Below are 16,214 nucleotides of genomic sequence, written 5' to 3'. Positions count from 1 at the left end.
AATTCTATCATGTGTAATTCTATCTGCTGAACCATGTATCTACGCCTGCATGTGTGACGCCGTCTGCTTAGCTGTGCATCTAACCTTATGTGTGATGCTGTCTGATGAACCGTGTACATAAACCTATCCTGTGTGATACTGACTGCTCTGAGCTGGGCATCTCACCCTTTGTGTGTGCCGTCTGATGAGCTGTGTACCTAAACCTATCCTGTGTGATACTGTCTGCTGAGCCATGTATCCAACGTTACATGTCTTAGGAGGATGTGATGATCATCTTCAGGTACAGTTGCTGTGTAGCGATGACACGGAGGTATTATTATTTGGTTTCATTTTTTATAAAAAACAGCCCCCCTCTGGCAGTGAGATCTCATGCACACAACGCCCCCTATAATACTGATACGGTACGGACAAGGACACAATAGCTTCTCACACATGAACACGCTCGCAGCTTTGGTCAAGCGTGTCACGTGGCTTCATGTGCGTTGTGGCGCCGGGATCCTGGTCATTCACCGCCGACGCTGGCACTTTGTACCCCAGATACCCGCTCTTCCCGGCAGTGATCATGTTTCTATGTACACATGGGTTCACATTATAAAAGGGGTAACAGTCGACATCTTCTGGGCAGCCATCTTGAATTATGGTCCGAAAAGTCATATTTGGTCCAGTGTAGCGGCCATCATAGTCACATAAAACGGGGGACCAGAAGATCCGCCATAACTCCCTCCCTATAAAAGATGGCAGTCTGTTAGCTGGTACAGTAGGGTAGCGGGGATGGCGGCTCACACGTCAGAGGCCGCATCAGCTGCAGCCCCGTTAGGCGTCAGGTTGATGCTGTTGTTGTCTACGTCCATCGTGCTGCCTCCTCTGCAGGGCACACAGCATGGTTTGGTGATGTCACGGCCATATTGGCAAAAGCCATTGAGCGGGATCTTCTCCTGCACTTTAGAGCCAGAAAGTTTCTCAGACTCGGGCGTACTGCATCCCTGGATCTTACTCTTCGCTCTGATCTGGTCCCGCCAGGAATACAGCACCAGAAACACACACCCGCACAGCGTCAGCGTCAGCAGCACCGTCACTGCCACAAACGGCTTGTAGTAGTCCTGCTCATTGCTGCTGAACGGGGCGCCGTTCTCAATTGCCATGTTACTGTCCCGGTTGTAGGAGTCCTTGTGACTGATGCCCACCCCACTGAGGTCCCTAATCCAGTACTGGGCGGCCATATATTGAAAGCCGTTCTCATTGGCCCAGCACTCGTACTGCCCCAGGGTGTCTCTCTTCACTGTAATAACCAGAGTGCCTGCGGAGGTCACCACTTGCTTCTCCGGGGATTGTCCCCGGTGTTTCCAGCTGTATGTGGCAAGAGATGATAGGCGTGGGCACTGGAGCTCGATGATAGAATTATACGCAGCGGAGATGTTACCAACTGGAAGAAAGAAATTATGACATCATGAGATGAGAGGTGATATCACTGAGAATGCCGCCTATCCATCACTAGAGATCAGCGGTGACATCACTGAGAATGCCTCCTATCCATCATTAGAGATCAGCAGTGACATCACTGAGAATGCCTCCTATCCATCACTAGAGATCAGCGGTGACATCACTGAGAATGCCTCCTATCCATCACTAGAGATCAGCGGTGACATCACTGAGAATGCCTCCTGTCCATCACTAGAAATCAGCGGTGACATCACTGAGAATGTCTCCTATCCATCACTAGAGATCAGCGGTGACATCACAGAGAATACCTCCTATCCATCATTAGAGATCAGCGGTGACATCACTGAGAATGCCTCCTATCCATCACTAGAGATCAGCGGTGACATCACTGAGAATGCCTCCTGTCCATCACTAGAAATCAGCGGTGACATCACTGAGAATGCCCCCTATCCATCACTAGAGATCAGCGGTGACATCACAGAGAATACCTCCTATCCATCATTAGAGATCAGCGGTGACATCACTGAGAATGCCTCCTATCCATCATTAGAGATCAGCAGTGACATCACTGAGAATGCCTCCTATCCATCACTAGAGATCAGCGGTGACATCACAGAGAATACCTCCTATCCATCACTAGAGATCAGCGGTGACATCACTGAGAATGCCTCCTATCCATCACTAGAGATCAGCAGTGACATCACTGAGAATGCCTCCTATCCATCACTAGAGATTAGCGGTGACATCACTAAGAATGCCTCCTATCCATCACTAGAGATCAGCAGTGACATCACTGAGAATGCCTCCTATCCATCACTAGAGATTAGCGGTGACATCACTGAGAATGCCTTCTATCCATCATTAGAGATTAGCGGTGACATCACTGAGAATGCCGCCTATCCATCACTAGAGATCAGCGGTGACATCACAGAGAATACCTCCTATCCATCACTAGAGATCAGCGGTGACATCACTGAGAATGCCTCCTATCCATCACTAGAGATCAGCGGTGACATCACTGAGAATGCCTCCTATCCATCACTAGAGATCAGAGGTGACATCACTGAGAATGCCTCCTATCCATCACTAGAGATTAGCGGTGACATCACTAAGAATGCTTCCTATCCATCACTAGAGACCAGCGGTGACATCACTGAGAATGCCTCCTATCTATCACTAGAGATCAGCAGTGACATCACTGAGAATGCCGCCTATCCATCACTAGAGATCAGCGGTGACATCACAGAGAATACCTCCTATCCATCACTAGAGATCAGCGGTGACATCACTGAGAATGCCTCCTATCCATCACTAGAGATCAGCGGTGACATCACTGAGAATGCCTCCTATCCATCACTAGAGATCAGCGGTGACATCACTGAGAATGCCTCCTATCCATCACTAGAGATCAGCGGTGACATCACTGAGAATGCCTCCTATCTATCACTAGAGATCAGTGGTGACATCACTGAGAATGCCTTCTATCCATCACTACAGATCAGCGGTGACATCACTGAGAATGCCTCCTATCCATCACTAGAGACCAGCGGTGACATCACTGAGAATGCCTCCTATCCATCACTAGAGATCAGCGGTGACATCACTAAGAATGCCTCCTATCCATCACTAGAGATCAGCGGTGACATCACTGAGAATGCCGCCTATCCATCAACAGAGATCAGCGGTGACATCATTGAGAATGCCGTCTATCCATCACTAGAGATCAGCAGTGACATCACTGAGAATGCCTCCTATCCATCACTAGAGATCAGCAGTGACATCACTGAGAATGCCTCCTGTCCATCACTAGAGATAAGAGGTGACATCACTGAGAATGCCTCCTATCCATCACTAGAGATCAGCGGTGACATCACTGAGAATGCCTCCTATCCATCACTAGAGATCAGAGGTGACATCACTGAGAATGCCTCCTATCCATCACTAGAGATCAGAGGTGACATCACTGAGAATGCCTCCTATCCATCACTAGAGATCAGCGGTGACATCACTGAGAATGCCTCCTATCCATCACTAGAGATCAGCGGTGACATCACTGAGAATGCCTCCTATCCATCACTAAAGATCAGCGGTGACATCACTGAGAATGCCTCCTATCCATCACTAGAGATCAGAGGTGACATCACTGAGAATGCCTCCTATCCATCACTAGAGATCAGCAGTGACATCACTGAGAATGCCTCCTATCCATCACTAGAGATCAGAGGTGACATCACTGAGAATGCCACCTATCCATCACTAGAGATCAGCGGTGACATCACTGAGAATGCCTCCTATCCATCACTAGAGATCAGCGGTGACATCACTGAGAATGCCTCCTATCCATCACTAAAGATCAGCGGTGACATCACTGAGAATGCCTCCTATCCATCACTAGAGATCAGAGGTGACATCACTGAGAATGCCTCCTATCCATCACTAGAGATCAGCAGTGACATCACTGAGAATGCCTCCTATCCATCACTAGAGATCAGAGGTGACATCACTGAGAATGCCACCTATCCATCACTAGAGATCAGCGGTGACATCACTGAGAATGCCTCCTATCCATCACTAGAGATCAGCGGTGACATCACTGAGAATGCCTCCTATCCATCACTAGAGATCAGCAGTGACATCACTGAGAATGCCTCCTATCCATCACTAGAGATCAGAGGTGACATCACTGAGAATGCCACCTATCCATCACTAGAGATCAGCGGTGACATCACTGAGAATGCCTCCTATCCATCACTAGAGATCAGCGGTGACATCACTGAGAATGCCTCCTATCCATCACTAAAGATCAGCGGTGACATCACTGAGAATGCCTCCTATCCATCACTAGAGATCAGAGGTGACATCACTGAGAATGCCTCCTATCCATCACTAGAGATTAGCGGTGACATCACTAAGAATGCCTCCTATCCATCACTAGAGATCAGCAGTGACATCACTGAGAATGCCGCCTATCCATCACTAGAGATCAGCGGTGACATCACAGAGAATACCTCCTATCCATCACTAGAGATCAGCGGTGACATAACTGAGAATGCCTCCTATCCATCACTAGAGATCAGCGGTGACATCACTGAGAATGCCTCCTATCCATCACTAGAGATCAGCGGTGACATCACTAAGAATGCCTCCTATCTATCACTAGAGATCAGTGGTGACATCACTGAGAATGCCTTCTATCCATCACTACAGATCAGCGGTGACATCACTGAGAATGCCTCCTATCCATCACTAGAGACCAGCGGTGACATCACTGAGAATGCCTCCTATCCATCACTAGAGATCAGCGGTGACATCACTAAGAATGCCTCCTATCCATCACTAGAGATCAGCGGTGACATCACTGAGAATGCCGCCTATCCATCAACAGAGATCAGCGGTGACATCATTGAGAATGCCGCCTATCCATCACTAGAGATCAGCAGTGACATCACTGAGAATGCCTCCTATCCATCACTAGAGATCAGCAGTGACATCACTGAGAATGCCTCCTATCCATCACTAGAGATCAGCAGTGACATCACTGAGAATGCCTCCTGTCCATCACTAGAGATAGGAGGTGACATCACTGAGAATGCCTCCTATCCATCACTAGAGATCAGCGGTGACATCACTGAAAATGCCTCCTATTCATCACTAGAGATCAGAGGTGACATCACTGAGAATGCCGCCTATCCATCACTAGAGATCAGCGGTGACATCACTGAGAATGCCGCCTATCCATCACTAGAGATCAGAGGTGACATCACTGAGAATGCCTCCTATCCATCACTAGAGATCAGAGGTGACATCACTGAGAATGCCTCCTATCCATCACTAGAGATCAGCGGTGACATCACTGAGAATGCCTCCTATCCATCACTAGAGATCAGCGGTGACATCACTGAGAATGCCTCCTATCCATCACTAGAGATCAGCAGTGACATCACTGAGAATGCCTCCTATCCATCACTAGAGATCAGCAGTGGCATCACTGAGAATGCCTCCTATCCATCACTAGAGATCAGCGGTGACATCACTGAGAATGCCTCCTATCCATCACTAGAGATCAGCAGTGGCATCACTGAGAATGCCTCCTATCCATCACTAGAGATCAGCGGTGACATCACTGAGAATGCCTCCTATCCATCACTAGAGATCAGCGGTGACATCACTGAGAATGCCTCCTATCCATCACTAGAGATCAGCAGTGGCATCACTGAGAATGCCTCCTATCCATCACTAGAGATCAGTGGTGACATCACTGAGAATGCCGCCTATACATCACTAGAGATCAGCGGTGACATCACTGAGAATGCCTCCTATCCATCACTAGAGATCAGAGGTGACATCACTGAGAATGCCTCCTATCCATCACTAGAGATCAGCGGTGACATCACTGAGAATGCCTCCTGTCCATCAATAGAGATCAGCAGTGACATCACTGAGAATGCCTCCTATCCATCACTAGAGATCAGAGGTGACATCACTGAGAATGCCTCCTATCCATCAATAGAGATCAGCAGTGACATCACTGAGAATGCCTCCTATCCATCACTAGAGATCAGAGGTGACATCACTGAGAATGCCTCCTGTCCATCAATAGAGATCAGCAGTGACATCACTGAGAATGCCTCCTATCCATCACTAGAGATCAGAGGTGACATCACTGAGAATGCCTCCTATCCATCACTAGAGATCAGCGGTGACATCACTGAGAATGCCTCCTATCCATCACTAGAGATCAGCGGTGACATCACTGAGAATGCCTCCTATCCATCACTAGAGATCAGCGGTGACATCACTGAGAATGCCTCCTATCCATCACTAGGGATCAGTGATGCTATCAATCACCTCTTGTGGGTGGGTTGTCAGTGCTGTGCCCAGGTTTAGGGCTTCTTCCTCGGAGGCTCAGGCAAGTGGTGTTGGGGTTCCCATTCTCAATATCTTGCAGCCAGACCTCTCTGTGGGTAATATAGACATGTTAGTCCAGACTGTACAAATTGGAGGTTTCGGGCACATGTTTGGTATCACTTACCGATTCTCCTGGACGGATGGCACCACTTGACACTCGCCACTGGGCATGTTCCAGGCACAGTAAGGATCTCTTGCCAGGATGCACTCGATGCAGGTCCTGTAGACACTGCAGTTCGCCAGGGGGACCTGCAGGATACCATTTTTGGCGCCCACGTACAGCATCTTCTGTAAGAGATTACATGTAAACTACAGGGGAAGGGCCTAAGCAGATCCACATACGTGGCTGATAACAGAAAACAATAGATCATGTTATAATGACAGATGACTTATCACCTTGGTGGACTCCAGTAGGAGGGTCTCGATGGGCTCGTCCCGGGGCAGGAGGTTGATTTCCTCAATGATGTAGGATTCTGTGCCCCCTTTTACCAGTACGGCTTTATGTACTGACCCCTGATCTGCAGCACAGAGGAGACTTGTTAAAGGGATACTTCTGTGAGACATTGTTTTCCCCACATTAACCGGCTGGTACTAGGAAAGCTGGGTTTTCATGTGGGTGCAGGTGTGAGCTCCACCAACACAGGGCACAGTGGCACTTACCTGTGCCCAGGTACATCACCGTGTACGGCTCTCCTGACAGGGCCCTCACTGTATCTATGGCGATGCGCGTGTAGCTGACGCTCTGCTGGATGAGCAGCGGCTGACTGCCGACTGGAGACACCTTCCTGTCCATCAGGAAGTGATCCTTCATGAAGTTCAGGTCAGTGTCTGAGAACTTTCCTGAGGAGCACTGGACGGGAAAATGGAGGTCTTGGTCACACAGCAGCACAGAGCATTACAGGATAGGAAAGTGATGTGGAGCCACCTGAAGGTTGACTGGGGTATTGCAGTCATATTACAAATTATATTATCATTGAAATTCTCCCTAATTGCGGGAGATGATGGGGGTGATAGTGTAAATACTTACACTGCCTGGCCGGGGACTGGACACGGGGCCCGTATATCGTGTCCACTTAGAACTTTCCTTATTCTGCTCTTTGTAGTTCCCATTAAAAGCCTCTTCAATCTCCTTCAGCCTGAAGGAGCAGACAGCGGAGGAGCTGGAGCCCCCAACCTGCCTGCAAGAGACACATTATCAAAGGCTTAGATACACGGCTCAACAGACAGTATCATATGATAGGATTAGATACACGGCTCAGCAGACAGTATCACACAGGATAGGATTAGATACACAACTCATCAGACAGTATCACATGTTAGGATTAGATACATAGCTCAGCAGACAGTATCACGCATGACAGGATTAGATACACAGCTCAACAGACTATCACATTATAGGATTAGATACACAGCTTAGCAGACAGTATCACACATGATAGGATTAAATACACAACTCAGCAGACAGTATCACATTTTAGGATTAGATACATAGCTCAGTAGACAGTATCACACATGATAGGATTAGATACACGGCTCAGCAGTCAGTATTACACAGGATAGGATTAGATACATAGCTCAGCAGACAGTATCACGCAGGACAGGATTAGATACACAGCTCAACAGACTGTATCACATTATAGGATTAGATACACAGCTCAGAAGATAGTATCACACATGATAGGATTAGATACACAACTCAGCAGACAGTATCACATTTTAGGATTAGATACATAGCTCAGTAGACAGTATCACGCATGACAGGATTAGATACACAGCTCAACAGACTGTATCACATTATAGGATTAGATACACAGCTTAGCAGATAGTATCACAATACAGGATTAGATACACAGCTTAGCAGACAGTATCATACCATAGGAATATATACAATGGCTGTACAGCTGACTATAGGCAGGCATCATACACATGAATATGTGCTCATTTCCATTGATTAAACACATTGTTCAGCAGTAAATATGGCTGCCGCTACCATATCGTGCAGATTATTGACGGAGCAGTGAGAAGTTTACATTGCATTACTATACGTCAGATTATTGACCATGAGCCGCATGTACAGGTCCACGAGGGGCCGTACACCCCCGTAATCACTGCAATTTTCTTCCCAATCTACAGAATGCATGTCTTGCCATGTAGTATAGGAAATTTGTCACTCCCTGCATATATGATCTGCAAAAAGGAACCATTGACAACCTCAGCTAAAGATTATTTACTATTCATCAGCAAGTATTATAATACTGCCCCCTATGAACAAGAATATAACTGCTATAATACTGCCCCATGTAGAAGAATGTAACTACTATAATACTGCCCCCTAAGTATAAGAATGTAACTACTATAATACTGCCCCTGTGTACAAGAATATAACTGCTATAATACTGCCCCTATGTACAAGAATATAACTACTATAATACTGCCCCTTTGTACAAGAATATAACTACTATAATACTGCCCCCTAAGTACAAGAATATAACTCCTATAATACTGCCCTCTATGTACAATAATATAACTACTATAATACTGCTCCTATGTACAGTACAAGAATATAACTACTATACTACTGCTCCTATGTACAAGAATATAACTACTATAATACTGCTCCTATGTACAAGAATATAACTACTATAATACTGCTGCTATGTACAAGAATATAACTACTATATTACTGCCCTCTATGTACAAGACTATAACTACTATAATACTGCCCCCATGTACGAGAATATTACTACTATAATACTGCTCCTATGTACAAGAATATAACTACTATAATACTGCCCCTAAGTACAAGAATATAATTACTATAATACTGCCCCTAGGTACAAGAATATAACTACTATAATACTGCCCCCTATGTACAAGAATATAACTCCTATAATACTGCCCCCAAGTACAAGAATATACTGTAACTACTATAATACTGCTCCTATGTACAAGAATATAACTACTATAATACTGCCCCCTATGTACAAGAATATAACTCCTATAATACTGCCCCCTAAGTACAAGAATATACTGTAACTACTATAATACCTCTCCTATGTACAAGAATATAACTTCTATAATACTGCCCTCTATGTACAAGACTATAACTACTATAATACTACCCTATGTACAAGAATAAAACTGCTATAATACTGCCCCTATGTACAAGAATATAACTACCGTATATACTCGAGTATAAGCCGACCCGAGAATAAGCCGACCCCAATAATTTTGCCACAAAAAACTGGGAAAACTTATTGACTCGAGTATAAGCCTAGGGTGGAAAATGCAGCAGCTACCAGTGAATTTCAAAAATAAAAATAGATGCTCCATACCGTTCATTATGGCCCCATAGATGCTCCATATAAAGCTGTACCACACATAATTCTCTGCACCGTTCATTATGGCCCCATAGATGCTCCACATAAAGCTGTGCCACATATAATGCTCTGCACCATTCATTATGGCCCCATAGATGCTCCACATAAAGCTGTGCCACATATAATGCTCTGCACCGTTCATTATGGCCCCATAGATGCTCCATATAAAGCTGTGCCACATATAATGCTCTGCACCGTTCATTATGGTCCCATAGATGCTCCACATAAAGCTGTGCCATATATAATGCTATGCCCCGGTCATTATGGCCCCATAGGTGTGCCATAGAAAGCTGTGCCATATATTATGCTCTGCACCGTTCATTATGGCCCCATAGATGCTCCATATAAAGCTGTGCCATATACAATGCTCTGCACCGTTCATTATGGCCCCATAGATGTGCCATAGAAAGCTGTGCCCCATATACAATGCTCTGCACCGTTCATTGTTGCCCCATAGATGTGCCATAGAAAGCTGTGCCATATATAATGCTCTGCACCGTTCATTGTTGCCCCATAGATGTGCCATAGAAAGCTGTGCCCCATATATAATGCTCTGCACCGTTCATTGTTGCCCCATAGATGTGCCATAGAAAGCTGTGCCCCATATACAATGCTCTGCACCGTTCATTGTTGCCCCACAGATGTGCCATAAAAAGCTGTGCCCCTTATACAATGCTCTGCACCGTTCATTGTTGCCCCATAGATGTGCCATAGAAAGCTGTGCCCCATATACAATGCTCTGCACCGTTCATTGTTGCCCCATAGATGTGCCATAGAAAGCTGTGCCCCATATATAATGCTCTGCACCGTTCATTGTTGCCCCATAGATGTGCCATAGAAAGCTGTGCCCCATATATAATGCTCTGCACCGTTCATTGTTGCCCCATAGATGTGCCATAGAAAGCTGTGCCCCATATACAATGCTCTGCACCGTTCATTGTTGCCCCACAGATGTGCCATAAAAAGCTGTGCCCCTTATACAATGCTCTGCACCGTTCATTGTTGCCCCATAGATGTGCCATAGAAAGCTGTGCCCCATATACAATGCTCTGCACCGTTCATTGTTGCCCCATAGATGTGCCATAGAAAGCTGTGCCCCATATATAATGCTCTGCACCGTTCATTGTTGCCCCATAGATGTGCCATAGAAAGCTGTGCCCCATATACAATGCTCTGCACCGTTCATTGTTGCCCCACAGATGTGCCATAAAAAGCTGTGCCCCTTATACAATGCTCTGCACCGTTCATTGTTGCCCCATAGATGTGCCATAGAAAGCTGTGCCCCATATACAATGCTCTGCACCGTTCATTGTTGCCCCATAGATGTGCCATAGAAAGCTGTGCCCCATATACAATGCTCTGCACCGTTCATTGTTGCCCCATAGATGTGCCATCGAAAGCTGTGCCCCATATACAATGCTCTGCACCGTTCATTGTTGCCCCATAGATGTGCCATAGAAAGCTGTGCCCCATCTATAATGCTGCTGCTGCTGCAATAAAAAAAAAAAATGACATACCTCTCTTTCTTGCAGCTCCTCAGCGTCCCGTCTCGGCGTCTCTCTGCACTGACTGTTCAGGCAGAGGGCGGCGCGCAGATTAGTGCGTCATCGTGCCCTCTGACCTGAGCAGTCAGAGCAAGAGGACGGGAAGACGGAGCCGTTCCCGGCGTGTGGAACGGGGACAGGTAACTATGTAATACTCACCTGCTCCCGGCGTCCCTGGCTCCTTATCCCGGACAGCTGGTCTCCGGGTGCCGCAGCCTCTTCCTCTGGCAGCGGTCACCGTTACCGTCATTAGAGGAATGAATATGCGGCTCCACCCCTATTGGAGTGGAGTCCATATTCATAACTTTAATGAGCTGTCCCACGTGACCGCTGAACAGGGGATGAGCTGCGGCACCGAAGACCGTGGGACGGGCAGGGGGAGTGCCAGGAGCACCGGGACTAGGTGAGTATGTGACAGTCCTCTCTCCCCCTCACCCGCTGACCCCACCGCCATTCATGACTCGAGTATAAGCCGAGAGGGGCACTTCCAGCCCAAAAATTTGGGCTGAAAATCTCGGCTTATACTCGAGTATATACGGTACTATAATAATGCCCCCTATATACAAGAATATAACTACTATAATACTGCTTCTATGTACAAGAATATAACTCCTATAATACTGCCCCCTAAGTACAAGAATATAACTACTATAATACTGCCCCATGTACAAGAATAAAACTGCTATAATACTGCCCCTATGTACAAGAATATAACTACTATAATAATGCCCCCTATATACAGGAATATAACTACTATAATACTGCCCCTATGTACAAGAATATAACTGCTATAATACTGCCCCTATGTACAAGAATATAACTACTATAATACTGCCCCCTATGTACAAGAATATAGCTACTATAATACTGTCCCTATATACAAGAATATAACTACTATAATACTGCCGCTATGTTCAAGAATATAACTACTATAACACTGCCCCTATGTACAAGAATATAACTACTATAATACTGCCCCCTATGTACAAGAATATAATACTGCCCCTATGTACAAGAATATAACTACTATAATACTGCCCCTATGTACAAGAATATAACTACTATAATACTGCCCCCTATGTACAAGAATATAATACTGCCCCTATGTACAAGAATATAACTACTATAATACTGCCCCTATGTACAAGACTATAAATACTATATTACTGTTCCTAAATACAGGAAACTACAGTGCCTTGAAAATGTAACGTTTCCACATTTTATCACACCCACAAACTGAAATGTATTTTATTGGGATTGTAGCAAGTTTTTGTGAAGTGTAAAGGAAATTATACAAGGTTTTCTAATTTCTTAAAAAATATAAATCTGAAAGTTGTAACTTGTACTTGAACTGCACTTCCCTTAGCCACAGATTCTCTGTGGGATTTCTCTATTTTGTGAGGAATTATTCTTGGTTTCATAAATATGCTTTGATGTAAACAATCTATTGTAGCTCTGGCGGTACGTTTAGGGTCGTTGTCCTGCTGGAAGATGAACCTATGCCCCAGTCTCAAGTGTTTTGCAGTCTCTAACAGGTTTTCCTCCAGGATTGCCCTACATTTAGCTCCATCTATCTTCCCATCAACTCTGGCCAGCTTTCCCATCCTTTCTAAAGAAAAGCCTCCCCACAGCATGAAGCTGCCACCACCACGAGTGACAGTGGGGATGGTGTTTTCAGGGCGATGCGAAGTGTTACTTTTCCACCACACATAGTGTTCTGCATTTAATCCAAAAAGTTCTACTTTGGTCTCACACATACAATATATATTTAGTTTGTTGCGCTAACCCTTGCAGTGTTCATTAATATACATAACAATGGATGATTAATTAACAATTCCTTCCACTAGTGGTACGGCAAGATTAAAAAAATGGATACAGCATGGCATACTGGGTGCTTAATCAGCACAATATTGGAATGGCTGATTAGAATTGCGGTGTTTAATTTTTAAAGAAAAATGCAATACTGACCAATTTCTTATTGAAAGCACAATAGGCAATGTGAATCCTCACCAATGTACGTAGCTTCGTACACATATAAAATGCTTGGACAAAGGAAGGAGGCTAAAGTATGCAGCAGGTAGAACACAGCAGGTAGAATAGCACAGGGAAAGAGGATACAATGAAAGGCAGACGATTATCAAATCAGTACAGCCTCAATGGTCTGAGACCTAACCTGCTGTGGCTCCATCCTAGTCCCATGCCTTGGAATCCTGTCCTTTCCTGCAGTGTTCGCTATGACGGTAATGAAAGGTGTTCCAACACAGTGGGGATCAAGGAGCGTCCGCGCAGAGCCAGGGGCGCCCCTGCCGGTGGCGTCCCTGGTTACCCGGCAGAAAAAAATGGCAGACAGAGCTAGCCGGCGTGTGACATCACTACTCTACGGAGTGTCTCAAAGACCAAAAAGCTATCCGACGCTTTTCGGGGAATGCACGATTCCCCTTCCTCAGGGTGTCTGTGCGCACCAGCACAAGACACTGCTTTATAGCCTGGCACTCCATACCTTTGATTTTTTGGGTGTTTTAACTGAGCATATCGTATTAGATCTTCTCCCGATCCACCAACGTCTGACACCGTGCCAGCAATGAAATTAAATTGATTATGTCTGGTGTAAATAGTAGATAGTGAGTGGGTTTAAAATATTTCAATACAATTTATTAGATTTTAAAAACCAGATAGTACAAATAAATGGACTATGAGTAGGAATGTATAATTTATATATTTTTTATATTTAAATCAAGTTTCTTAATAAATCTTAAAAACATGATACTACAAGTAGATGGACTAAAATCTAAGACTAAGAATATAATTTAAAAAATTAATTGAATAGGGGCTGTTTCCAAATAATTTCGCCAGTACCCTTTTATAGTGAATTTAGAAATCAGTGAATATTTCATTTTACTTATGTCCAAAATAAAATAAAAATATTGTTGTATGGGTAAATAGTGGATAGATATAATAAATGGTGGAAAAAATGGGGTGGGGGAATTAGGAAAAAATAAGGAAAATTGGGAGGGGGGAAATGGAGAGAGTTCGGAAACATACCAAATACAGTCTTTTAAAAATACAGGAGGTACAGAGGAATTCTCTATTAAGGACACTATATATAACCTGTTCAACCAAGGATGATTTGCATCCTTGATTTTCACTTTCTCTCTGTCACTGAGGGCGCTAGTGTTATCTTCTACTTTGGTCTCATCTGACCAGAGCACCTTCTTCCACATGCTCACTGTGTCCCTTACATGGCTTTTTGCAAAATGCAAATGGGACTTCTTATGGCTTGTTTTCAAAAATGGCTTCTTCTTGCCACTCTTCAATAAATACCAGATTTGTGGAGTATACGACTTATAGTTGTCCTGTGGACAGATTCTCCTCCCACCTAAGCTGTGGATCTCGGCAGCTCCTCCAGAGTGACCATGGGCCTCTGGGCTGCTTCTATATGTTCTTCTTTAAGCTCTCCTTGCTTGGGAAGTTAGTTTAGGTGAACGGTCAATCCCAATAGAATACACTTAAGTTTGTTGGGGTAATGTGAAGATATCTGTAACTACTATAATACAGCCCCATATGTACAAGAAAATAAGTAACTGCTATAATACAGCCATTCATGTGATACTCACCATTGGGAGCTGAAGACTCCATAGAACACAGTATTTTCAGGGTTTTCTGCATTTTGCAACACCACGTGATGTATGACATTGAAGGGGAAGTTGTCCAGGTAGTTGCACACAAGTTGAGCTTTTAGGAACGTTGTCCATCTTTTCTGTAAAACTTTGTCTCCTCCTATGTCATCCTGGAATTATAATGGAAGACTGCAGTGGGTGCAGAAAGTATTCAGACCCCTTTAAATTTTTCACTCTTTGTTTCATTGCATCCATTTGGTAAATTCAAAAAAGTTCATTTTTTTCTCATTAATGTACACTCCGCACCCCATCTTGACTGAAAAAAAAGCAGAAATGTAGCAATTTTTGCAAATTTAATGAAAAAAGAAAAACTGAAATATCGCATGGTCATAAGTAGGGTTGAGCGAAACGGATCGGTCATTTTCAAAAGTGAGAGAGAGAGAGAATAAATAAAAAAAAAAAAATTGCATTGGGTTTCGTGTTTCGGTCGCCCCCCCGACTTTTCACAATAATCGGCCGATTTCACACGATCCGACTTTCGAGACAGTCGGGTTTCACGAAACCCGACTCGATCCTAAAAAAGCAAAAGTCGCTCAACCCTAGTCATAAGTATTCAGACCCTTTGCTCAGACACTCATATTTAAGTCACATGCTGTCCATTTCCTTGTGATCCTCCTTGAGATGGTTCTACTCCTTCATTGGAGTCCAGCTATGTTTAATTAAACTGATAGGACTTGATTTGGAAAGGCACACACCTGTCTATATAAGACCTCACAGCTGACAGTGCATGTCAGACCAAATGAGGATCATGAGGTCAAAGGAACTGGCCAAGGAGCTCAGAGACAGAATTGTGGCAAGGCACAGATCTAGCCAAGGTTACAACAGAATTTCTGCAGTACTCAAGGTTACTAAGAGCACAGTGGCCTCCATAATCCTTAAATGGAAGAAGTTTGGGACCACCAGAAGTCTTCCTTGACCTGGCCGTCCAGCCAAACTGAGCAACCATGGGAGAAGAGCCTTGGTGAGAGACGTAAAGAAGAACCCCAAGATCACTGTGGCTGAGCTCCAGAGATATGGTAGGGAGATGGGAGAAAGTTCCACAAAGTCAACTATCACTGCAGCCCTCCACCAGTAGTGCCTTTATGGCAGAGTGGCCTGATGGAAGCCTCTCCTCAGTGCAAGACATATGAAAGCCCGCATAGAGTTTGCTAAAAAACACATGAAGGACTCCCAAGCTATGAGAAATAATATTCTCTGGTCTGATGAGACAAAGATAGAATTTTTTGGTGATAATTCTAAGCGGTCTGTGTGGAGAAAACCAGGCA

The 16,214-nt window shown here is 44.7% G+C and overlaps 1 protein-coding gene across 6 annotated transcripts in view; it reads right to left on the bottom strand.

The window, feature by feature from the left end:
• Positions 1–294: 294 nt before the first annotated feature.
• SEMA4A (semaphorin 4A) overlaps positions 295–16,214 on the bottom strand; it is a 116,628-nt gene continuing 100,708 nt past the window's right edge. For 5 of the 6 annotated variants that reach the window (XM_077260572.1, XM_077260569.1, XM_077260571.1 and 2 more), the window contains exons 9-15: positions 14,887–15,059; positions 7,376–7,526; positions 7,009–7,198; positions 6,745–6,866; positions 6,473–6,636; positions 6,289–6,398; positions 295–1,423 (exon numbers count right to left, since the gene is read on the bottom strand). In XM_077260572.1, the coding sequence (XP_077116687.1) occupies positions 780–1,423; positions 6,289–6,398; positions 6,473–6,636; positions 6,745–6,866; positions 7,009–7,198; positions 7,376–7,526; positions 14,887–15,059 (1,554 nt within the window). In that variant the 3' untranslated portion in view covers positions 295–779. The remainder of the gene's footprint in view (positions 1,424–6,288; positions 6,399–6,472; positions 6,637–6,744; positions 6,867–7,008; positions 7,199–7,375; positions 7,527–14,886; positions 15,060–16,214) is intronic. The other variant, XM_077260573.1, reaches the window with a different exon arrangement.

Source organism: Ranitomeya variabilis, chromosome 1 (assembly GCF_051348905.1).
Source record: "Ranitomeya variabilis isolate aRanVar5 chromosome 1, aRanVar5.hap1, whole genome shotgun sequence".
Classification (NCBI taxonomy): domain Eukaryota; kingdom Metazoa; phylum Chordata; class Amphibia; order Anura; family Dendrobatidae; genus Ranitomeya; species Ranitomeya variabilis.
Note: the sequence above shows the minus strand (reverse complement) of the source record. Positions and strands in the feature narration are given on the sequence as shown.